Genomic DNA, 25,084 nt, shown 5'->3' on the forward strand with positions numbered 1-25,084 from the left:
GGGGTAAGGTCACCTGTTTTAGGTCAGTCATGGGGAAATTTTTTTTTTTTTTTTTTTTTTTTTTTTTTAATAATAAAAAAATAAAAAAAATAAAAAATCCAAAAGGGGGGGGGGGGTTTTAGGGGGGTTTCGGGGGGGTTTATACACATAAAAATACCAAAGGGGGGGTTTAACCCCCCAAAACCCCCCCCCCCCCTGCGTACGCGCCTGTATATATATATATATATATTTTTTTTTTTTTTTTTTTTTTTTAGTCCCCAAAAAATCGCAACGCAGGAATTGTAAATATGTCATGTATGTCCTATTTGTGAAATTAAACGTTAACAGTGTCCTAATATTCAAATTATGCTATTGAGTGACTGACTGGCTTTTTTTTTTCTTCTTTGGTAATAACATAATGAGCTGTAAAGGGTACATGAGCATTTGTCTACATCAATAACCCACTTCTTGTAATGGCCAAAATTAAACTGTTTGAATCTTTGCGCAGCATAAAATGTACGACCATTCGGTACAATGGTCTTAAAATCAGACTATTACTTACGGGCTCTATAGCTCTTAAGTCGATTCGACAACTAATAGTCGTTATTTTCCACTTGAAGACATTTTCAAGCCCCCTTTTTTTAGGGAAGTTCTAAATTAGTATTATCTTTCGAATGCCGTTTGAATTTAACCTTTTCATTTTTTTGGCCTTCAAATGGGACATAGTACCTTTAATGTAGCTGTTGTTGTATATTTGAAATCGACTCTTGTTTATGCAGTGTTGCCCTGGCAACGTGGCTACAGACATGTCAAGTCACAAGGGACCGCTGACCATTGAACAGGTGCAGTCACACCAGTCTATCTCGCTCTTTTACCCAGGGGATGTTCACACCAGGGACTTTTCTTCTACCAGAAAGCTGTAAAGGACTTCTGGGGCCCTGTTTCACAAAAACAACTGCTAAATTCTGATGACAAATTTGCTCTCAGCCAATCAGATGCCATGATTTCAGTAGCTTAAACAGCAGCTTGTAACTTGATATTGATAACAAGTTTGATGAAACAGGGCCCTGGTCATCTGCTCTCACGCAAAACAAAACCTAACCGTGAGGTTTGCCACAGGATTCTGTTTATAATAATAATAATAATAATGGGTTCTTGTATAGCGCTCATGCCAGTCAGATTAACCCTCCAGGGGGGTGTTTCACAAAGATCCTAAGTAGAACTTAACTCTAGGTTGGACTTAAAAAATTATGGACAGCCATTGGAGTCTTAAAATGAAATATATTCAAAAGCAGAAATTCATTTTTTTTTTATAGACTTTTTATAAATTTACACATCCAGAACATGAAATCTCCTTGATGATAGAAAGTATGAATGATTTGAATAAACATTTTATGCCTTTCAAAATAACTTTTACAAAATATTTTCAAAGATGCTAATGGCTTTCCATAATTTTTAAGTCCAACTTAGAGATAAGTTCAACTTAAGATCTTTGTGAAACACCCTCCTGGTGCTCCCGATGTTATATAATTAATTAATGCTCAAGTATATTTCTCCATCCCTTTTTTCTTTCTTCCATTGTACAGTAAAAAAAAAATGGATATTTGTTGTAGCGATTATACCTCGATAAAATAACGAAAAGGGAATACTTTTGTTAATGTATTCTATTGTCAGTGCAACCTTGCTTTCTCATTGCTAAAATAAATAGAGTTATGTTGTGTGATCTGTGAAAACGCTTTTACAATTTCTATTCACAATACCTCACACACTCATATTTCTAAAGTATCTTTGTCTTGCCCTATATTTTAATAAAATAATACTTATCACTTGTATTGAGATATTGATAGATTCAAAAATCATTTAGTAAATACATATATCTCAAGAAGTATATTTTTGTTTGTTTATCTGTCACTGTGTGGGGGGGGGGGGTGTGTATTTTTACATGAAAAAACGACTAATTGTCATTTGGTCTACGGCAACTATAAAAATTTCCACCTCCTATAATCCCACACGATCTCCCGAAGTCATGAATTTGGTTTTCAAATTTCTGTGGAAAACCTGTATTATGATTATTATCATCTTGATTATCATCATATCATTTGCAAAGTTTTAATGTTAATTGATTGATGTAATTTGTAATGCAAATTCTATTTCCTTTACTTTTCTACTATTTCCTTCTAAACCGCTTAAAGGTATTACGCAATTTGCGGTATAGAAATATCTTATTATTATTATTTTATTATCATCATCATAATTATTATTCATTGTTAATAATTTCATTCATATTAAAGAGATATGTAGAAATTAGCCAAAGGTGGCCTATTGATAACAATTTCAAGTCATTTAAGGATATATATATATATATATATATATATTGGGGGGTGGAGGGCCTAATGCAAACAATTAATTAACCTCCAAATAGCCAAATAATCATGCTGGCTTATCAGATACATAATATGAAATATGTAATATGAAGAACACTAATATTCTAATTGTTTAATGCAAATTTCAAAAAAGGTAATCATTGCTATTATTTTCGCAAACCTACTGTATATTATTTTCTTGTGTCATAAATTGAGGGCAACACCCCCCCCCCCCCTCCCTCAAAAAAAAAAAAAAATAAATAAAATAAAATGATAATACCTTGAAATAGGGAAATAACATGACCCGTGACGTATCTAGACCGTGGTTGGGGGGGGGGGGGGGCCAAAACATTGAACCTGAAGCGATAAACTTGTAATTATAATAACTGCTCAAAGAAGACCAGATAATGCAGTCTTTAGTGGTCCTTACGTACAAGTGTACCAGAGGCAAAGCTAGAACATGAGAAGGTATACATATATATATATATATATATATATATATTGTTTTTTCTTTTCTTTTTATTTCATTGTTTCTTTTTTGGGGAAAGGGTGTTTTTTTTCTTTCTGTTTTAAACATTTTTTAAAAATTATTTTTGTATTATCATGTTCTGTACGTATAGTATTATCATTATCATATCAGTATTATCAATATGTTATGCTTTCAGTCCGATCCCTTATTATGGGTGATGTTCATTATGTATATCTTATTCTGAAGTTTTATATGATATTCATTTGTACATGTATTCAAAATGTTATTTTTGTGGGGAGGGGGTGTTTTCTGTGTGTTTTTTGGCAATATTCATTTTGTTAATATTTTGTATTATCATGTTCTGTATGTAGAGTATTATTCGTACATACAATGAACAACTCCAGTCAATTTGAATAAGCCTGTATCTTGCCACTTCGCTAGTCATCAATTTGCATTGTACCCTTTCCTTTCCTTTCCTTTTCAACCGAATGTACCAGTTATCACGAGCAAATAAATAATTAATACCCTATGATGCCATATGTTATTCCAAGTTGTAGTTATATACCGTTTAATTTATGAAGGAAAGAAAGAAGAAAGGATTCAGCTATAAAACCGTGACAAAGAATGATACATGCAATAAATACTGTTGATAATGATGATGATAATAATAATAATAATAATAATAATAACAATAATAATTATGATAACGATAATAATGATGATGATAATAATGATAACAATAATAATAATAAAATATAACAACAATACTACTTCCAAATTCTACGCAATCGTACATTTTCAATAGTGTTGGAAGTCTTTTATTTATCTATTTTACTTTTCTTATATAATTCCACTATGTAAAAACGACTTAATGTTTTCATATGAATTTGTCATTGTACATGTTCCATATGAATTTGTCATTGTACATGTTTCCATATGAATTTGTAATTTGTCATTGTACATTTGCTACTGTATATTATCTATTCGCGTATATTATTTTCTATTGTATATTGTTCATGTGCCTATGTAACGCCAACAAATGAATTTCCAAATGGACCAATAAAAAATTAATCTGAATCTGAAAACATATCAGTATTATCAATATGTTATGCTTTCAGTCATCGCTTATGGTTGATGTTCATTATGTATATCTTATTCTGAAGTTTATATGATACCGTATTCATTTGTACATGTATTCAAATATGTTATTCAGAGATTGATTTTCAATAAAATGGCCTGTCGGAGGGTCCAAAAAATATTGATGATTTTTAATCATATTTGATGAGATTTTATTGATCCAGAATATTTTTACATTCAACATAAACATAATACAAATATACAAGACATTTATATCAATGTATCAACAATAGATCAAAGAAGAAAACAAATGGATTTTTTCATCATTATACAAAATAATGATAAATGGTTCAGGCTGTATGCATCTCTCGTACGAAGCCTGATGGCTTTGTATGATAGGTGCATAAACAGACTCAACAAGAGTGTTTTTAAATCGTTTCATGAACGAATGAAAAACATGCATCAATTGTGTTCTATATTACAAAAATTTCAATTGGAAGATTTACTTCGTGTCATTATCGCTGAGAAATAAATCCCCCACCCCCCCCCCCCCCCCCTTAAAAAAATAATTTAAAAAATCCAAAGTTTTAAAATGCTTACTTTAGCGCTCACAATATATAATTAAGCGCACTACTTACCTCACGTTCAGTAAATGCATCACACGTGACCGCATTTGACCGATCATTTTGATGAGGATCTAGGATTGAGATGTAAATAAGCTTAGTTTATTGCATTACTTTCGATTGGTAGACCAATAGATTGACCGGAGGCAGAGTGGCCGAGGAGTAAAACCTGGGAATTATGATTTTTGAGGCGCTTCGGAGCCACCACGGTGGTACGGTATTGGCCGTACCACTTTTCAGCCTTAAAACAAAAAACAAAAACAAGAGAGAGGTGGAGAGGGTGAAGAAAAGAGAAGAGAAAAAGAGAGGGAGAATTAAAGAGAAGAGAAGAAGAGAGAAGGTGGGAGGATGATAAATGTCATGTAGGCTTATCAAGAACATGAACATCGAAGTGACATGCCTTTTAGCATTTAATATTATGAAACGCATTCTAAATAAACCGAAAGACAGCATGATATGTGCCACAAAAGCCTTTTCATCCAATCGCGAATCTTAAAAATAACACCCTCAAGAAAGTGAGGAATTAAGCTCGCCGCCTGATCGTGAAAACTTCCTATTTATAGGAAAATTTTCCGCCTATTTTCGTCACCTCTTCGTTCAAATTTTAAAAAAAAATTTGCTTTTCATTTCCGCAACGTAGGCTTAAAGGACATGATTATTTGGACCCAATTCTTCCGCCCTCTTTGTAAATTCATGGGACAACCAGGGATACGGCTATTTTTTGCGGGTCTCTTTGGCCCATACATCTATTTTATGGGGTTAGGGTGGATCCAGGGGGGTGGGGTGGGGGGGGGTTGCTGAAATGGAAATGATTTTCCGGGATTTTTTCTTCTAACTTTTTAGTAAATTATACTTTATGCATTTGTTGGCAAATTATAAATTCCCAAATATGCTTGTATACAAGCCTACATGTTAGGGCCCCGCGGAAAAGGCTTGGCTCGGGGGGCTAGAGCCCGAGGTTAAAGAGAAATAGAAACAAATTAAGACAAAAGAAACAAAAAGTAGTGACCTGCCAGTGTCACAATTAAACAAGGGATAAAAAAAAAAAATGCCATCTGACCGTAATTGAATGTTTAAAACCCCTGAGCTTCTAGGGGCTCCGCCCCTGGACCCCAAGCCATTTAGTGACCTGCCAGTGTCACAAATAAGCCTGGCATCAAAATATGATCATCTGACGTTTATTAAATATCTAAAACCCCTGAGCTTCCGTGGGCTCTACCCCCTGCCCCCCCCCCAAGGACCCTAAGGCGGGCCCTCCCTGGATGGATCCTAATCTGACCGTAATTTAATGCTTAAAAAGTTTTTTTAAAAACCCTGAGTTCTGGGGGCTCCGCCCCCTGAACCCCAAGTCTATTAGTGCATGACCTGCCAGTGTCACAAATAGGGTATCAAAATATGCTTACTTGACCGTAATTCAATGCCTAAAACCCCTAAGCTTCTGTGGGCTCCGCCCCTTGACCCCCGCCGGGGCTTTGCACCTGGAACCCACGCAAATTTACGGTCCACTCACTTCGCACGCTATACGCTTCACCTGACCGTAACTGATCGTAAATACTTTAGCCCCCCCCCCCCCTAATTTCGAAAAACGTTCCGCGGGGCCTGCATGTGACATGTAGAGTAGCGGATGTGGATGTTTTTTCTGCCCCCCCCCCCCAAAAAAAAAAACGTTTTGCTCTTTACGCCACTAAATTTTCACTTGTATCAACTTACCATGGAAATTGCCATCAAGAGCTTCAAGGGGGCTTCACCCCCCCCCCCCCAGTCACGAGTGGTTCTACTCCTTTGAACCCGACCCCCACTGAAATTACGTACCACTTTAATATTCCTTTCGACGGGCCTGTTTAAATCGCATCATGTGCCTCTTCATTGTCAGTGTCTGGTCAAAAATATATTCTTTATTATTAATGAATTTAAGCGGGGTACTATGTGTTTTTGTTTAAGTATTCTATAACCGCGCCTGGGAAGGCAACTTTAAAAAAAATATTATTTGACCCTCCAACCCCCCCCCCCCCCCCTCCCACTTCTTTTATTGAATGTCTCACATTTACCCCCCCCCCCCCCCCCCCCCGAAAAAAAAGAAGTCGTGGTAATAAGCTGACATTATCTTTCTAATAATATGGACTGTTTACATATAATAATTATTTCAAGAAATCTTACAAAATTGCAAACGTGTGACCAATGTTATTTTATTATTTCTTCTGATTTCCCTTAATTTAGATTTGTTATGACGATGAATATCTTTTCACTAACATTAAACGTTGATGATAGTTAACCGACGAATATTCAAACAAAGCAAAGTCGCAATTGCAGACACTGGCATACATCAACAGAAAAAGATATGGTCCAGAGTGTTAAAAGGAAAGGAAAAACATCAACAACAAAAAATCAAAAACTATGTAAATATTGGTGGGTTTTTTCAAAGGGCAAGTATCAGATATCTAGCTCAAGTTTTATTTTACCCTCGGGGGCCCTCGGGTCTTACTATATTTTCGTATCGTTTTGTTTTATTACGTATACATTTGCACTCCACTCTTCTTGCACTTCGCCAATAACAAAGGTCAAGGTAAATCTTTATCTCACACACCGGGCAAGTATCAGAATCACAGAAACGTAGAGCAGCAGAAGTGAGAGCAAGACCCTTACATACAGCCTGGCGGAAATCATCGAAATCGATGGATAGCGCCGATAAACTCAACAACAACAACAAATGGCTTGCCATAGATCTGCATGTGCAGCAGTCCGCGCGTATGGCGGGAAACATGCCATATACATGACAACTATACAACTATACATCCATTCGATGGATGTAGGGTTTTAACCAATCAGAACGCAGGAAACTGTACAACTATACAACCATACAACTATACGACTATACGGCTATATGCATCCATCGAACGCATGTATAGTTTACAGCGTGCGGGCCGAAGTGCACGAGCAGTATAGTTGTTTTGTGAGGAGAGATCGAGAAACCACTGCACGAGCAGTAGTTGTTTTGAGAGAGAAACCAGTGCACGAGCAGTAGTTGTTTTGAGAGAGAAACCACTGTACGAGCAGTAATTGTTTTGAGAGAGAAACCACTGCACGAGCAGTAGTTGTTTGAGAGAGAAACCACTGCACGAGCAGTAGTTGTTTTGAGAGAGAAACCACTGCACGAGCAGTAGTTGTTTTGAGAGAGAAACCACTGCACGAGCAGTAATTGTTTTGAGAGAGAAACCACTGCACGAGCAGTAGTTGAAACCCGAGCTTTATAGTCGTATAGTTGTATGGTTGTATGGTTGTATAGTTGTATAGTTGTTGATTATGGCACTTCGGCCCGCACGCTGTAAACTATACATGCGTTCGATGGATGCATAGCCGTATAGTCGTATAGTTGTATGGTTGTATAGTTGTACAGTTTCCTGCGTTCTGATTGGTTAAAACCTTACATCCATCGTAAGGATGTATGGTTGTATAGTTGTCATCAATATGGCATGTTCCGCCCGCCATACGCGCGGCGTTTCTTAGTCAATTGTTATGAGATTCATAATCCACGGCCGCCATAAAGAAACACAACTTTAAACCATGTCTTCTCGCAAAACGATTGCGTTGGTGAGTAAAATATTATCTAGCTCTTTTCATCGCATTGTGGACAATAAATTGCATGTCTGGTGTCAAATAAAACATATACATGATGTAATGCCATGGCCCATGATGAGAATCCCGTCGGTAATAATCTGCCACGGACGTGGATCAATCAGGGTGCACGGCTCACGCCACCCGCGCCTCTACAGTCCCGGTGTGACCGTGTAGAATGTTACCCGCACCGATCGTCCCCCCATTAGAGATCGATCGAGAGCGGACGATCGGTGCGCATTTTATCCGCGCAGAATGTCCGTGTCGGACATTCCGTGCGCGCCTCAAATGTCCGACGGACAATCCGTGCGGAAGAGGTCTCGCACCAATAGTCCGCCTGCCGCACCGAATGTCCGTACTCTAGTCCACGGTATAATTATACTTAATGAATGAAACGACTGGTACCCATATTCAGCTTTGCCAGCTAGCTAGGGATTAGACCGAATTTTCCGTCTCTTTCGTTCGTTAGCCTCTTAGGGTCGGCCGGCTCTCTTTAGAGACGGAAACCGTCTATACACATTCCCTTGATAACGCCACGGCCATTTCAGGTCGTAGCGTTTTGCCCCCAAAATTCCCCAAAATGTCATTTTACCTCATGCATTGATTATTTAAAATTAGAAGAAGGTTATACTACATCGGTTCACTTACCAACTTGACTGAAATAATCCGTTTAATGGTCCCTTTTAAGGAAATTATGGGTCAAAATCGACATCCATGTTGAAATCTTGCAAGCCGTGTTAAACTCTCGCTGCGCGTGCGCACGGAGTCATCTAAATCGTGTGTGTGTGTGTGTAATTGGGTTTTTACAGACGTGTATCAATCAGATATGATTATTTACGTCTGGGACCGACCTTTAACGTCACCATCTGAAAGACGTGACTCAGTTGCGAACCTGCGTCCTCGGCTGAATCAGTTTGTAACTTCCACTGTTAGCTGGATTACAGGCGCACGCCACAACGCCTAGATCAATCTCATCCCTTCTAGTCTACGCCGAAGGCAAAACGATTATGAAGGAAAAACTGTGATAACGCCATTACGAACGTGTAGATGGCGCACAGTTTTTCCTTCATAATCGTTTTGCCTTCGGCGTAGACTAAAAGGGATGAGATTGATTTAGATGACTCCGTGCGCAGCGAGAGTTTAACACGGCTTGCAAGATTTCAACATGGATGTCGATTTTGACCCATAATTTCCTTAAAAGGGACCATTAAACGGATTATTTCAGTCAAGTTGGTCAGTGGAACCGATGTAGTATAACCTTCTCCTAATTTTAAATAATCAATGCATGAGGTAAAATGACATTTTGGGGGATTTTGGGGGCAAAACGCTACGACCTGAAATGGCCGTGGCGTTATCAAGGGAATGTGTATAGATGGTTTCCGTCTCTAAAGAGAGAGCCGGCCGACCCTACCCCAATAAGAGGCTAACGAACGAAAGAGACGGAAAATTCGGTCTAGCTAGGGATGACACTCAGTGGCGGATCCAGGGGAGAGGGGGGCGGGGGCCCGCCCCGCCCCCCCCCCTGGGAAAAAAAAGGGGAAAAAAAAGAAGGGAAAAAAGGAGGAAAAAAAAGAAGGAGAAAAAAAGGGGAAAAAAAAGAAGGAAAGAAAAATAAAAGGAAAAAAAGGGGGGAAAGAGAGAGAGAGAGAGAGGGAAAGGAAGGGAAAGATAAGAGAAAGGGAAAGAAAGAAGAGGAAGAAGAAAAGAAAAGGGGGAAGAAGGACATCAAAGGGGGGGGGAGCTCGCCTCTTAGACTGTTGCCTCCCCCCCCCCCCCCCAATCAAAAAAACAATTTTCACACCAACAAGTTGTGAATCGGGGTGGGGGTGGGGCAAAAGGCCCTTGCCTCCCCCCGCCCCCGCTAAAAAAAGAGAGAAGGAAGGAAAAGGAAAAAAGGAGAGCTAAAAGGGGCCGGAAAGAGGAAAAGAAAAAAGGGTGAAAAGAAGGGGAAATAAATCATTTGCGGTTAATCCCGCCAACAACGTGTGTAAAAGGGTGGGGGCCGAAAGGACCTTGCCTCCCCCTCCCCCCCCCCCCCCCCCTCCAGCAAACCTAAAAGGAGAGAAGGAAGGGAAGGGAAAGGGAAAGAGGAGAGAAAGGGAAAGAAACAAAGAGAAAGCAGAATGGTATATAGGGGAGATCAGTTGCGATTTTCCGCCAACAAAGTGTAGATCGGGGGAGGTGGGGGGGGGGGGGGCTCGGGGGAAATAAAATTTAGTCGTGGTTTATTTCTAATTCCATAACGGTGGTTTACACATAATGCTGAAGTGACATAATTTTGCGAGATTTTTTCTCATTTTTTAGTAAATTATACTTTTTTATGCGTTTGTTGTAAAATGACAAATTCCTAAATTTACAGTCAGGAAAGAAATATGCCTCTTGAGATGCCTACATGTCAGGGCCCGCGGAACTGCGGGGATCGCGAGCCTACAGCTCCCCCCCCCCCCCCGATTTTTTTGAAAAAGAATATTAAAGAGAAATAGAAAGAAAGAGAGCAAGAAAGAAAAAATAGTTAACTGCCAGTGTCACAACAAAATAAGGCATCAAAAAACCCCTGAGATTTCGGGGTTTCCACACCCTCGATCCTACCAGGGGCTCTAAGGCGGGACCCTGAATGCTTATCTGACCGTAATTTATTGCCTTAAACCCCTGAGTTTCCGGGGGCGGACAAGGTATCAAAATATGTTCATCTGACCGCAGGCGCGTGACGAGGGGGCGGTGGGGGCGGCCCCACACAAAAAAGCCGGCCAAAAAAAGAGAGGATAAAAAAGGAAGAGGACGTAGGATAAAAAAGGAGCAGAAAAAAATAACATTTTTTGAAATTCAGACAAGGATTAAGAGTCGAAAACGGTACACCGATCGTCTTCTTTCTCTAATAATTTAATGAAATGTCAAAGCCTTCGCGCAGGAGGGGGGGGGGGGGGGACTGAACTGAGACAAGGATTAAGAGACGAAAACGTTACAGCGAATCGTCTTCTTTCTTAAATAATTTTAATGAAACGTAAAAGCTTTGAGCTTAAGAGTTGAGAACGGTACAACGAATCGTCGTTTCTCTAATAATTAAATGAAATGTCAAAACTTCCGCGCTTCGCGCAGGAGATGGGGGAACTGAATTCAGACGAGGATTAAGAGTCGAGAACGGGACAACGAATCGTCGTCTTTCTCTAATGTTTTAATGAAACGTAAAAGCCCTATTTCGGGACCCCCCCCAAAAAAAAAAAGTCCTCTAACCCCCCCCCCCCCCCCCCCCCCCTCCGGCTTATTCAGCGGCTGGCCGAGTCGTTGCGAATTTTTGGGGGACCCATAATTTCAAATTTGGACCCCCCCCTAAGAAATCCTAGATCCGCGCCTGATGACAAGGTCTTCCCGGCGCGGATCCAGGGGGGGGGGGCAGAGGGCCTTGACCCCTAATCGCCAACAAAAAATGAAGAGAGAGAGAGAGAGAGAAGGGAAAGGAAGAAGAGGAAGAAGAAAAGGGGGAAAAGAAGGAGATCAGGGGCGAAAGGCCTTCGCCGCCACCCCCCCCCCCTCAGCAAATAGAGAGAGAGAGAGAGGGAGAGAGAGGAGGAAGGGAAGTGAAAGGGAAAGAGGAGAGAAAGGGACAGGAAAAAAAAGGAATTAGGGAAGATCAGTTGCGATTTTTTATTGGTTCTTCTATCATCATTGTACAAATGTATTCATTTATTTATTCTTGTTTGATAACAAAAATTTGAATATAAACTGATAACAGTAACAAAATTAAATGTAGAACGAAACTATCTTGCTGGGAGCAAGAAGCGCAAAAATGATCATGCATTTGCATATACAAGTAAGTGTATCATTAATATCATTCATATTGTTTAATTACATCTTGTGAAATAGTATGCATTCAAGCTTTGGGGATTTTTGTTGGTGTATTTGTATGAAAGAAAGCGTTTGGAGCTTATAATGCACATGTTGCAATTTCAGGTGCAACTTAGGGTTCAAATATGGGTTACGCACGGCCAAGCATTAGTGTAGGAAATCTTCAAATGTTAATCAGGTATATGACTAAATTACTTGTCTGTTGCCTTACGAAAAGAATTATATTTAGTCAGGGCCTGAATTTAGTCGCAAAACAATCATTGTGTTAAAAGGAAAAAACATATTTGATGACATTCGAAATTCCCTAACAACCAATACAATTGGAGAGCGTGTACTCGTTTTGTTTTTCTTCAAAACTTACTCAACTATAAATAGCTGGCCCGGATACTTGAGCCTCTCACAAAACGCAAGTATAGGCCTGATGTGTCGTAAGGGGCGTCGCTAGACCTTTTTCAGTGTGTGTGTGTGGGGGGGGGGGGGGTATAGAGGCCAACGATTACCGACAAAACAAGCCACCAATTACGGACAAAATTAATTGTCCCAATATCTACAAATTTAACCCTATATACCCGGGGCCGACGGCTAAATTGTATGCAATTAATGGTCATTTTCATCAACGACATAAATATACAAATTATTTCGTCAACTTAGTAAGCATCATAGCTATATATTTTAATGCAGGCGCGTAGCTATGATCTTATTTTAGGGAGGGGCGGTATTGAGCAAGCGAATCATTTAAAGAGCGCGCAAAGCGCTCCCTAGGTGGGGAGGGGATGGGTGAAAGGCCTCCCTAGCTTAGACGTTTCATTAAATTATTATGAAAAGAAGACGATTTGTTGTACCTGAGCCCCCCAATATATATATTTTTTTTTTTTTTGGGGGGGTGCCCTCCAAGCCCCCCCCCCCCCAGTTCCTAAGCCTATGTACAGGTCAATGAAGTCTACTTTTTGAAACTTAAAGGCCCGAATTCAAAAAGGAGGTTTGTCGACAAACCTTCTTTGTGAATTCGGGCCAAAGGGATTGGGTAACTTTGTCTCAGGTTCTGAAACAAAATCCTGGAATGATAGTTAGGGCTAGTTCTGATCGGAAAGCGACCCAAATATCGGAGTATGGCTAGCTGCCCCAGGGCCTTGTCCTATATACGGATCAGTGAAAAAAATACTTAGACAATTTCGGGGGCAACTTTTATGACTTTCGGGGGCTCTTTTTGGCATTTCGGGGGCTAATTAACCCGAGCCCCCGTGTAATTTTTCCCCTGATACGTATAAGTGAGCGTCCTGATGGCTCCACTTCTAACTCGTGTTTTTAGCCCTTCTTTCTTTTTCTTTCCTTTCCTTTCTTTTTTTTTTCAAAGAGGGGGCGGAGGGGGGGGGGGGGCGGGTCCGTCGCCCCCGTAAATTCGCGCCTGATTGACACCCACATAAACTGACCTTATTTATTACCGAACAAAAAAGAAAGAAAGAGCCCCTCGACACCATTGGTGTAAGTATTCAGCCAGTTGCTACCCCCCCCCCCCCCCCATCAAAATAAACTTTAAAAGAATTTTAGCCCACGCACATGCGCCTTCCATTTCAAACGTGCGCGTACGCGCGCGTCAAAAAGAAATAAGAATTTAAAGTGCTTAAAACCCCAAACCAAGTTATCTTTTATACGTTTCAGACAATTGTAAGCGTTTCAAAAATTTCCGCGCGTGCGGATCTGTCCGCGTATTTGCGCGCATAACGTACGTGGAACGGAGAAATTCCTTTTTTTGCATTTTTTGGATTCCTGATACTTTCCTCAACAAATCCTGTAAATTTCAGTCAGTTTTGACACATAATGATGGAATAAGCGGGCGTCAAAGATAACAACACGCGCGCGCACACATTTGCAAATTTTAAAACAAAAACATGCCTATGTTTAATTGGTCATAACTTCTATAAGTGCCCGGATAATCCAATTTCTTTTAATAACTGGATTAAGTATGAGTTGTATATATTATTTTATACATCTTTTTGGCTTATCGGATTTTCCGATATCATCACATTGCTCGTTCAAGTCAAAACTTTTAATTTTAATAGATTTTAATTGATTAAGTAATTAATGACAATGCACGTTGGACCATATATCGTTCATCTTTATTCGAATTTCTCCCCCAAAAAAATTATTGTGTTGTTGCTGAGGTTATTTTTTAATTAATTGTGACATTTATTTTCCATTTGGATGACGGGATCATGACGAAATTTGTGGTCAAAGACGACGAGTCCAAATCAAACTTCAGTTTTTACACGCACTTGTGATGACGATCGAACTCAAATGATCGCAGTAAAATTGTAAACGTCCCACAGAAGTCTGCCATCACTATAAACGCGTCTTAGATTGGTCTTCACTTGTGCTCGTCATTAATTGTCTTACCGCTGGAGACTTGGAGATGTCTTTTCTCTAACTGCTTTTGATTCTTTTTTATGCTTCAAATTTGTCAGATCAAAATGGGATAAAAAAGACCCTTCGCAAGTCTGATCTTAAATTTATCGACCGTTGATACACCAGACCTACAGGCAAACGATTTAGATGACATATTTTATGATCCCACGGGCAGTGGAAACTACCTCGCACTTTTGGTCATCTTAACGTGTATTCTTTGTTCAAGGCCCCAATTCAATTCCAAATTTCCAACGTTATTTAAATTACACGAGGGTTTGTATCTTTCTACAAAATACACGATAAACAATTAGCCGAAAAAACCTCGTGTCAAGTTTAGCTGAATGAATGCGGGTATTATTCGATGGTCAAAAGTTTGTAAAACGACTTTGAATTAAAGGGAGACAAAAATCTTTTCTCAAAGTTTGTTTGTTGATTCAGGGAAGCAGGGTGGGATCCAGCCGGGGGCGATTCTCAATAACATGAAGCAAATAGTAAGCATCTAAATACTTCAGATGCCTGTTTGATTATGATTTAAATTTGACTGTATGCCTCAATCATATATAGAGAATATAACCACTAATTTCGCTGAAACGATTCTCCTCCCCGTTCTTCTTCATCTTCTACTTAGTAGTTGTAGTAGTTGGAGTAGTAATAGCAGCAGTATCATAATAATCATTGCTATATTTATAATTATAGTACATATCGTAATTATAATCATTATTATAGTAAGTGTGTGTTATTGTTATTATTCTTATAGTTATTTGTATGCTTTTTCTTCTGATCATAATTATCGTATACACAATACGTCATGTGCCAATAATTTATTGCTATGATACATCCAAGATGTCTACCAAAACTGTCAATTCGTTGCTGAAATAATCAAGCCAAAAGAAGGAACATTAGAATTTCTACTTTAAATTGAAATAAATTATATAGGAGAAATAAATAGAGAATACAATCATGATTTTGGAACTAGGGGATTAACATGGACATAATGCACTTGTTTACATGACCACAATATCTCTTATTCATTCTACCTCCAATTTTTCAGACTGTTTTCAAAACAATATCATGTTTGTCGATCATAGTTCTATGAAGCTTGATGTCTCATGGTAAGCAATCTAAGCAACAATTTCTGAATTTTAGCGACAATCGTTCGCCTTTGCTGCTCTTTAAAGGTGAAATTCAAAGAAAATCACAAATATGTCAACTAATGTATCACTAGAAACTGGTAAGCTAACAGATTGCCATCGTACAAGTTTTAGGTCAACTACATATCGGGTGATTTACAAAAATACAAATACAACCACCTCCATACTAGCTGGAATATACGAGAGATTCGCCGGAAAAATAATGATGTTTTAATGACGTCACTATATGGACCAATACTGCCCAAGCAGACGACATCCCAAAAAAGAATGAACATAATTGCAAAGCTATTATTTGTCAAATTATAATGAGTTTAGTGTATATAAATGTAATGGCATGTCAAACCATTCAAAAGGGATATGACCCGATTCTGATAACTAAAATCTTTTGCTTGTAAATACACAGGATAGGGGTTAATTAACAATCAAAGAAACCAGATTTTCAAATTGAAAAACCCCCGGAATGATATTAAGGACGGCATTTTGTTCCCTCTTGAAACGCCGAACATACCGCGTAGTGTGCAGCTGAATATACAATGGCGTCTTATTTTGCTTACAAGCAACAGATTCCTTTATTTTTGTATCGCTGCATTTGTCATCAAAATAAACCATGCGCGGGGTTTAGAGTGAGGCAATAGATTATACATTTAGCCTGACGGTAGTGAAGTAAGAGAAAGAACTCAAGAGAAGATGAAAACACAGGCACTGAAAATGTGTGAGATGTCATGGGACATCGTCTGCTTGTGCAAATCATGTCCATACTGTGATCTCACACATCTCAGCAGCGTTCGGAGAGCTCTTCAGGTGCTATGCCGGGGCTGTATTTAAGCGTTTTGTAATTTATAATAATCATTACTTCGAATGTGTCCACGCATTGAATTTTGATAACCTTGTCGAATCAAAGCTTCAACTTTGCAATAATGAAAATAAAGTTAGTTTTTAAAATCAATGAATATCTACTTTAATACTATTATGACGTGCAGTAAGAAATTGAAATATCAGAACTCATGATAAATTCGTTTAATAGTTGATTCCACTTGGTTGATTCTATTGTTCGGGTTATTTAGCAGAACGAGATAGAAATTGACATTCTCATGGCTAACGTTTTATCGTTAGTAGTTGTTTGTCGTCTCTACAATGCTATTTGAACAATATTTGGTGACAAAAGACGGCATTTCTTTGTAGCGTCAAAAGACGGCATTTCTTTGTAGCGTCAAAAGACGGCATTTCTTTGTAGCGTCAAAAGCCGTCAAATAACAAAAACATGGCACATAAAAAGATCATCAGTACTGGGTCTGATTTAAAGGAAACTTAATTTGAACCCGGCCATATTCTGTCTCTCTCTCTCTCTGTCGCTCTCGTTTGTCATTGCCTTCATTTCCCCTCGCTTACTTCATTCTTACCACGGAATATGTAATGTGTATGCACGTGTATGCCTCAATCATTGAGAATATACTCACTAATATCGCTGAAATGATTCTTCTCCTACCCCTTTTTGTTCATTTACTTCTTCTTAGTAGTTGTAGTTGTAGTAGTAGTAATAGCAGCAGTATCATAATAATTATTATTATTATCATTGTTATATTAATTATTATAGTAAATATCGTAATTATAATCATTATTATAGTAAGTATGTGTTATTGTTATTATTCTTATAGTTATTTGAATGCTTCTTCTTCTTATCATTATTATCGTATACACAATAAGTCATGTGCCAAGAATGCATTGCTATGACACATCCAAAATATCTACCAAAACTGTCAATTCGTTGCTGAAATATTATCAAGCCAAAAGAAGGAACATTAGAATTTCTATTTTAAATTGAAATAAATTATATATGAGAAATAAAGAGAGAATACAGTCATGATTTTGGAACTAGGGGATTAACATGGACATAATGCACTTGTTTACATGACCACATTATCTCTTATTCATTCTACCTCCAATGTTTTCAGACTGTTTTCAAAACAATATCATGTTTGTCAATCATAGTTCTATGTAGCTTGATGTCTCATGGTAATTTAATCAATCTAAGCAACAATTTTTGAATTTTAGCGACAATCGTTCGCCATTGCTGCTCTTTAATACTATTATGACGTGCAGTAACAAGTTGAAATTTCAGAACTCATGATAAATTCGTTTAACAGTTGATTCTACTTGGTTGATTCTATTGTTCGGATTATTTAGCAGAACGAGATAGAAATTGACATTCTCATGGCTTACGACTTTGCATTAGTGTTCATCGTCTCTACAATGCTATTTGAACAATATTTGGTGACAAAAGACGGCATTTCTATGTAGCGTCAAAAGCCGTCAAATAACGAAAACATGGCACATAAAAAGATCCTCAGTACTGGGTCTGATTTAAAGGAAACTTTATTTGAACCCGGCTATATTCTCTCTCTCACTCGTTTGTCATTGCCTTCATTTTACCACGGAATATGTAATGTGTATGTGTAGGCCTCATTATGTTAACTAGGGTCAATGGTTAAATTGTCTCAATATATCTTCATACATTCATAATGATCAAGGCTAAACAGTAGAAACTTGACATATGGATAGATCATAATGGGAGAAGCATTTTATATAACAATATGACATCGTGAAAATGCATTCTTCATTATGTAAATCATGAGCATTCGTATCACCTAATTCGTCAAAGTGACGAATTAAAGTCTAGTTATTATTATTATTAAAATGTGGATCCAGATTTAGTCCAAACTCCAGGAAAGCAAGTTGTACCTGAGATTCATATTTGTAGTGGAACAAGTAATCCACAGCTACGGCACCATTCAGATGGATTAAATCATCCAGCCGGGGGATGTTTAAGATTTGAAGAAGGAATATATTTACAGAGCAAGAATGGATCAAGTTATCCAGCCTTGAAATAGGTGTCTCCTGAGAGGAAGGTTTTTTCTAAGATAGATAATTAGATAGTAGAGAAACTTACTGTCGACAGAAAAGTGGAGGAAGCAATCCACAACAGTCTTACAAGAAAAGTACAGAGATGAATAAAGGGGAAAAGATTGATATTCCCAGAAGTCAGAGAAGTGGAAGAGAATCGTCTAGTCAACAGAGTGAAGGATTCAATGGTCCAAGACCAACAAGTGATGTTAGAGGATACCAGAGAAATGATGCAAAGAATGAGTCTGATCATAAGTCGCACTGTCTGTATACAAATGCAGACTCCATTATGAATAAAAGAAGCTGACTTCTAACCAGCATTGAAGAAAGTGAAAGCTTGGAGGAGTTAAAAATTCAAGCAGCTGGACTTGAAACAGATGGCTATGACTGCTTCACCAATGGAAATGATGGGAGAGGTGTATGTGTTTACACAAACAAAGGGCTCAAAGCTAACAAAAATAATGACCGGATATGGTTTTCAGAGAAAGTGTCTAGTGCGAGATCAGTCTCCAAGACGAAGACAATCTTCTTGTTGGATGTACGTACAATTTCTCTTTTTTCCTCTTTTCTATTCCTGTTTTGATTGCAGGTCACAGGGGCAAATAAGGGCATCGGCTTTGGTATTGTCCGAGCTCTTTGCAAAGAACTTGGAGAAAGGGGCGTGGTCTATCTAGCCAGCCGGGATGAGGGGCGTGGTGAGAAGGCGGTCCAGGAGCTCAAAGGGGAGGGGCTTAACCCAAGATGTATTCAACTGGACATTTGTAATAACGACCATATTTTAAAAGTTGCCGACTACTTCCGGGATACCTATGGAGGTCTAGATATTTTGGTCAACAATGCTGGTATTTCCTTTACGGTACATCAAATTTATGTATATTATTATTAAAGTGACTCGGTAACATTGTTGAAGGTTGATGAAAAATTGCCTAATTTCTGTATAAAATGTTACTTGCTAAAATCCTTCTACAGTACTAACCAGGGGCGGATCCAGGCCCCCCCCCCCCCCTTTGAGAAAAAAAATCATGCAAAAACACGTGATTTTTACCTTTGTAGGGGTTGGGCCCCCCCCCCCTGGCGTTCAAGGGGTGGGGGGGTGCAAATTTTTCGAGAACCAAAAAAAAAAATGTGCTCACTACCCCCCCCCCCTTACAAAATACACAAAGGATGCCAACTTTTTACCAATTGATTTCAACAGTTCAAGAAAAAGAACAATATTCTACATGTATATGAGTTAATACCTTTGATATATCTACATTAGCTTAGAAATGTGTTTAATCTTAAATACATTTCCTCTAGTTCCTTAACACTATTTCAATTCATTATGAATGGAACTATTCTCTTTCCTCTTTTCATTTCTTAACCAGGCTGCTGCGACAGAACCAGATAGTATTCAGGCACCCGTTACCGTAGAAACCAATGTGTTCGCCACGCTTCGGCTGTGTCGAGCTCTCATCCCGCTCATTCGATCTCATGGCAGGTGAGAAAGTTTTCTTTTTGTTCAGCTACATTTTTTTGTTAACAACTTGGCCAGACACTGACTACACTTACTTTTATCTTAACCATAGTATTGGGAAGATTGCTGCCGTTTCTGGAGTTGGGTTTCCACTTCTAGCTCTTATTGCTGCTCAAAGAAATGTGATTTTCTTTTTAAAATTCAGATACTGCCCGCCAAATGACTTTTTGGTTTCCTCTCTTCAAATTGATCACTCATGCGTGAGATATGAATCATATGAGTTGCATTAAATGAAAGAGGAGGTTCTAAGCTTTCCAAATATGTGTCATTTGTTAACTATAATTGTAATTAAGTTATGATAAAACATCGATAATTCTCGGTTTCGTTTTTTCTGGGACGCACTGTATAGCTATTAAAAAATTGTTTCATTTTGTAGAGTTGTTACTATGGCCGGTCAACTTGGCTCATTGGCTTACCAGAAACTTGGTCCGGATTTACAGAAACGATTCAAAACTGTGTCTACAGAACAGGGCATCGTTGATCTTATGACTGAGTTTATCAGGTGAGGTCAATATCGTAATAATAATAATAATAATATATGAGATTTTTAAGCTCCGAATCCACTCGAAATCGAATTCTCAAGCTCCACCTGTGCCAAAAAAAATAATAAATCACATAAAACATCTTTCAATATAATAGTCAAATTCATAATTATAATACATGATTTTCCAACAAACTTCATTTATGGTCTGTTAAGTCTAGTTATGAAGCTAATCAATGAGTTATCTAGGTCCTAAACAGTGGAATACGATTCCCCAAGTAATAACGAAATCACAATTCATATCTTCCTTTATAAAACAATATAAAATCTTACTACTAAATAATTATTAATCAGCACAGTTGTTGATTTTTTTTTTAATTGTTTATATCTGAACCCTCTCTCATTGTTGTTTTGTTTTCTTTCTTTTTTCTTTTCTCCCTTTATATATTGTTTTCTTCTCTCTATTTTACTTTCTCTTGACTTATAGATAGTTGAAGTGTTTGTACTTTGCTTATTTTACTTAATTTATTAATTTGTGCTTATAATATTTTATATTTCTTTTTGTATTGTTTTTCATTCTTTAATGGGCGATCCAACTTCACAGGTTTTCGCAACCTTCATGGAAAGCCCCACATAAAACCTTTGTAAACATAGTTAAAATTTACAGTTACTTTGTATATTTTGATTTTTATATTGCAAAATAAAATTTAATTGAAAAAAAAATGAACATATGTTCTTTTTAATATAAAACAGTAGTAAAAAAGAACATATGGGTGATGGCTGATTTTATCGGTGTAATATATAGAAAACTGAAAATTCACTTCGAGGAATTTAGTTGTGAATTAAAGAGCTTATTGTAAAATAAGATTTGTTTTGTTGTTGTAATGATAATATAATGATAATAATGATATTAATAATAATATTAATAATTATAATAATAATAATAATAACTATGATAATAATGGTACATATAATAGTAATAATGCTAATGTTAATAGTAATAATGAATACAAATCATGATCATGCTTACCTCAAACATCTTCTTATAATATACTGTGTAGAAGGAAAAAGAATATAAAAGCAAAACAAAAAAATAGAGAAGAGTAGGATACACATATTTCGTAAATATTACAGTTAGTAATATAGATATCTTTTTTGTTTCTTACAAAAATTGTTTTACAATTGATGTTAATAAAGCCTCTTTCAGATTGTTTTTAATGAATCATTTCAATCCAGTGCAGCTAAAGAAGTGAAGAAAAAGGAGCTTGGGTGGGGCTCATCTAACTATGGAGTGAGCAAGCTGGGTGTGATAGCCCTTACCAGAATCCAGGGACAAGACATCATCAAGGACTCGGGCAGGGAAGATATCCTCATCAACTGCGTGAGTAGAACTGTCAAATAGTTAGTAATACTTATAAATGACTCTTGAGTCTTGAGATGTAGTTATATTGAAACAAGCAAACAGTATTTGTAGCTCTTTTAATAGGATCCACATGCAGAACTCATGAAGGATTCTAGCAATAAAGATATTCCCATCAACTCTGTAAATAGAATTGTCTTCTCTCTAATGCTCTTACTGCTACAGACAGCCCATCTCTACAACTTAAAAGAAATAAATATATACATGTGTCACTCCAGCTATTTTTCCCCATGTGTAACCAATAAGGTTTCTAAGGTTTCAGTATATCTGTAACTGATAGCTAATAGCCATAACAAAGCTTTAATCACAGAAAATATCAAATACAATGATTTTCAACACGCATTCATGATTCCACAATTCAGTTCAGTAATAGTTGGTAATTATATGGGACATATAACTTGGACTTGCCCATGTATTAAAGATACTATATCCCTTTTGCAGCCAACATCGAATTCTGTAGAACTTTGCAGGAATTGAAAATATGTCATGTTTGTCCTATCTGTGAAATTTAAACGTTAGCAGTGTCCTAATATTCAAATTATGCAAGGAAATCCGTTCACTTGCTAGACTTTACTGTCAGACACTATTGAGTGACTGACTGGCTTTTTTCTTCGTTGGTAATAACATACATAAAATGAGCTGTAAAGAGTACATGAGCATTTGTCTACATCAATAACCCACTTCTTGTAATGGCCAAAATTAAACTGATTGAATCTTTGTGCAGCATAAAATGTACGACCATTCAGACTGTTACTTACGGGCTCTATAGCTCTTTAAGTCGATTCGACAACTAATAGTCGTTATTTTCCCACTTAAAGACATTTCCAAGCCCTCTTTTTTTAGGGAAGTTCTAAATTAGTATTATCTTTCAAATGCCGTTTGAATTTAACCTTTTCATTTTTTGGGCCTTCAAATGGGACATAGTACCTTTAATGTAGCTGTTGTTGTATATTTGACATTGACTCTTGCTTATGCAGTGTTGCCCTGGCAACGTGGCTACAGACATGTCAAGTCACAAGGGACCGCTGACCATTGACCAAGGTGCGGTCACACCAGTCTATCTCGCTCTTTTACCCGGGGGATGTTCACACCAGGGACTTTTCTTCTACCAGAAAGCTGTAAAGGACTTCTGGGGCCCTGTTTCACAAAATCAACTGCTAAATTCTGATGACAAATTTGCTCTCAGCCAATCAGACGCCATGATTCCAGTAGCTTATAACAGTAGCTTGTAACTTGTTATTGATATCAAGTTTTATGAAACAGGGCCCTGGTCGCGTATTTTTTATTTACACGGCAGCGAGGGGAAAAGCTCGATTAATTCCAATGAAACCGCTCGCAGAGAGTCTAGTCTGTAGTGCGTGTACAATGATGATGTGTACTGATGACTTGTGTTGTCGATGTACAGTGTTGTTGGTAAGTTGGCCGAGGGTATGTATGTTCACGCTCTCTGTGCCATGGTGTCGCATATAATATCATACTGCCGTCTCTATTTATTGCATAAAAAATCCATCTATTTAGTTTTCTTGTTTTCCTTTTTAATTTGATGTATTTCTTCGTTTCTTTCTCTAGATCTACATGTTAAGTACAATTCCCGTTATAACTGCACTGCACTGCTATGTACTCGTACTCCGACTCGGTCTAGTCTAGACTCTTCGCGAGCGGTTTCATTGGAATTAATCAAGCTTTTCCCCTCGCTGACGTGTAAATAAAAAATATGCGCCCTGGTCAGGCATGCAAAACCTAACCATGCCTAAGTTTTAGCATTCCCTTCCAGGTTTTGTGATGTTTGCCACAGGATTTTGTTTATAATAATAATAATAATAATAATAATGGGTTCTTGTATAGCGCTCATGCCAGTCAGATTTGATCCTCCTGGTGCTCCCGATTTTATATAATTAATTAATGCTCAAGTATATTTCTTTCTTCCATTGTACAGTAAAAAATGGATATTTAGTGTAGCGATTATACCTCGATAAAATAACGATAAAATAACGAAAAGGGAATACTTTTGTTAATGTATTTTATTGTCAGTGCAACCTTGCTTTCTCATAGCTAAAATAAAATAGAGTTATGTTGTGTGATCTGTGAACATGCTTTTACAATTTCTATTCACAATACCTCACACACTCATATTTCTAAAGTATCTTTGTCTTGCCCTATATTTTAATAAAATAATACTACTCACTTGTATTGAGATATTGATAGATTCAAAAATCATTTAGTAAATACATATATCTCAAGAAGTATATTTTTGTTTGTTTGTCTGTTACTGTGTGGGGGGGGGGGTGTTATTTTACATGAAAAAACGACTAATTGTCATTTGGTCTACGGCAACTATAAAATTTCCACCTTTTATAATCCCACACGATCTCCCGAAGTCATGGAATTTGGTTTTCAAATTTCTGTGGAAACCCTGTATTATGATTATTATCATCTTGGTTATCATCATATCATTTCATTTGCAAAGTTTTAATGTTAATTGATTGATGTAATTTGTAATGCAAATTCTGTTTCCTTTACTTTTCTACTATTTTCCTTCTAAACCGCTTAAAGGCATTACGCAATTTGCGGTATAGAAATATCTTATTATTATTATTTTATTATCATCATCATAATTATTATTTTCATTGTTAATAATTTCATTCATATTAAAGAGATATGTAGAAATTAGCCAAAGGTGGCCTATTGATAACAATTTCAAGTCATTTAAGGTTATAACATCTATTGTGAATGCTTCAATCACCAATGGTCATTTCCCTGATTCTCTCAAACATGCTCATGTGACTCCACTCTTGAAGTCCACGAAGCTGAGTCCTGATGATCTAAAGAGCTACAGGCCTGTATCTAATCTTCAGTTCTTGGGAAAGACTGTAGAGAGAGTCGTGTTAAAACAAATCCAGGAGTATTTGTCCGAGCATAACCTATATTCTGAGATGCAATCAGGATACCGGCCACATCATAGTTGTGAAACTGCCCTGCTAAAAGTTTCAAATGACATTCTGCTTTCCCTGGATAAAGGCGATGAAGCGATTCTGTTGCTGTTGGACTATTCTGCAGCCTTTGACACCGTGAGTCATGATGCCCTTCTAAGCCGTTTGCATGATAGATTTGGACTCAAAGACACAGCCTTGGAATGGTTTCGATCCTACCTCACTAACAGAACTCAGTCTGTTTTTGTTAGCGACTGTGAGTCACATGTCAGCTCTTCGAACTTCGGAGTACCCCAAGGATCTGTTATCGGTCCGTTAG

General features: G+C 37.6%; 1 protein-coding gene across 1 annotated transcript; it reads left to right on the plus strand.

Moving 5' to 3' along the window:
* The first annotated feature begins 18,524 nt into the window (after nucleotides 1-18,524).
* On the plus strand, nucleotides 18,525-25,084 carry LOC105440375 (carbonyl reductase [NADPH] 3-like). Its single transcript, XM_030990903.1, has 7 exons — nucleotides 18,525-18,629; nucleotides 19,011-19,277; nucleotides 19,786-19,898; nucleotides 20,311-20,436; nucleotides 21,652-21,796; nucleotides 22,813-23,056; nucleotides 24,942-25,084. The coding sequence occupies exons 1-7, from the start codon at nucleotides 18,525-18,527 to the stop codon at nucleotides 25,082-25,084; spliced, it is 1,143 nt and encodes a 380-aa protein (XP_030846763.1).

The sequence above is a fragment of the Strongylocentrotus purpuratus genome, unplaced genomic scaffold (assembly GCF_000002235.5).
Source record: "Strongylocentrotus purpuratus isolate Spur 01 unplaced genomic scaffold, Spur_5.0 spur5_scaffold_19, whole genome shotgun sequence".
NCBI lineage: Eukaryota > Metazoa > Echinodermata > Echinoidea > Camarodonta > Strongylocentrotidae > Strongylocentrotus > Strongylocentrotus purpuratus.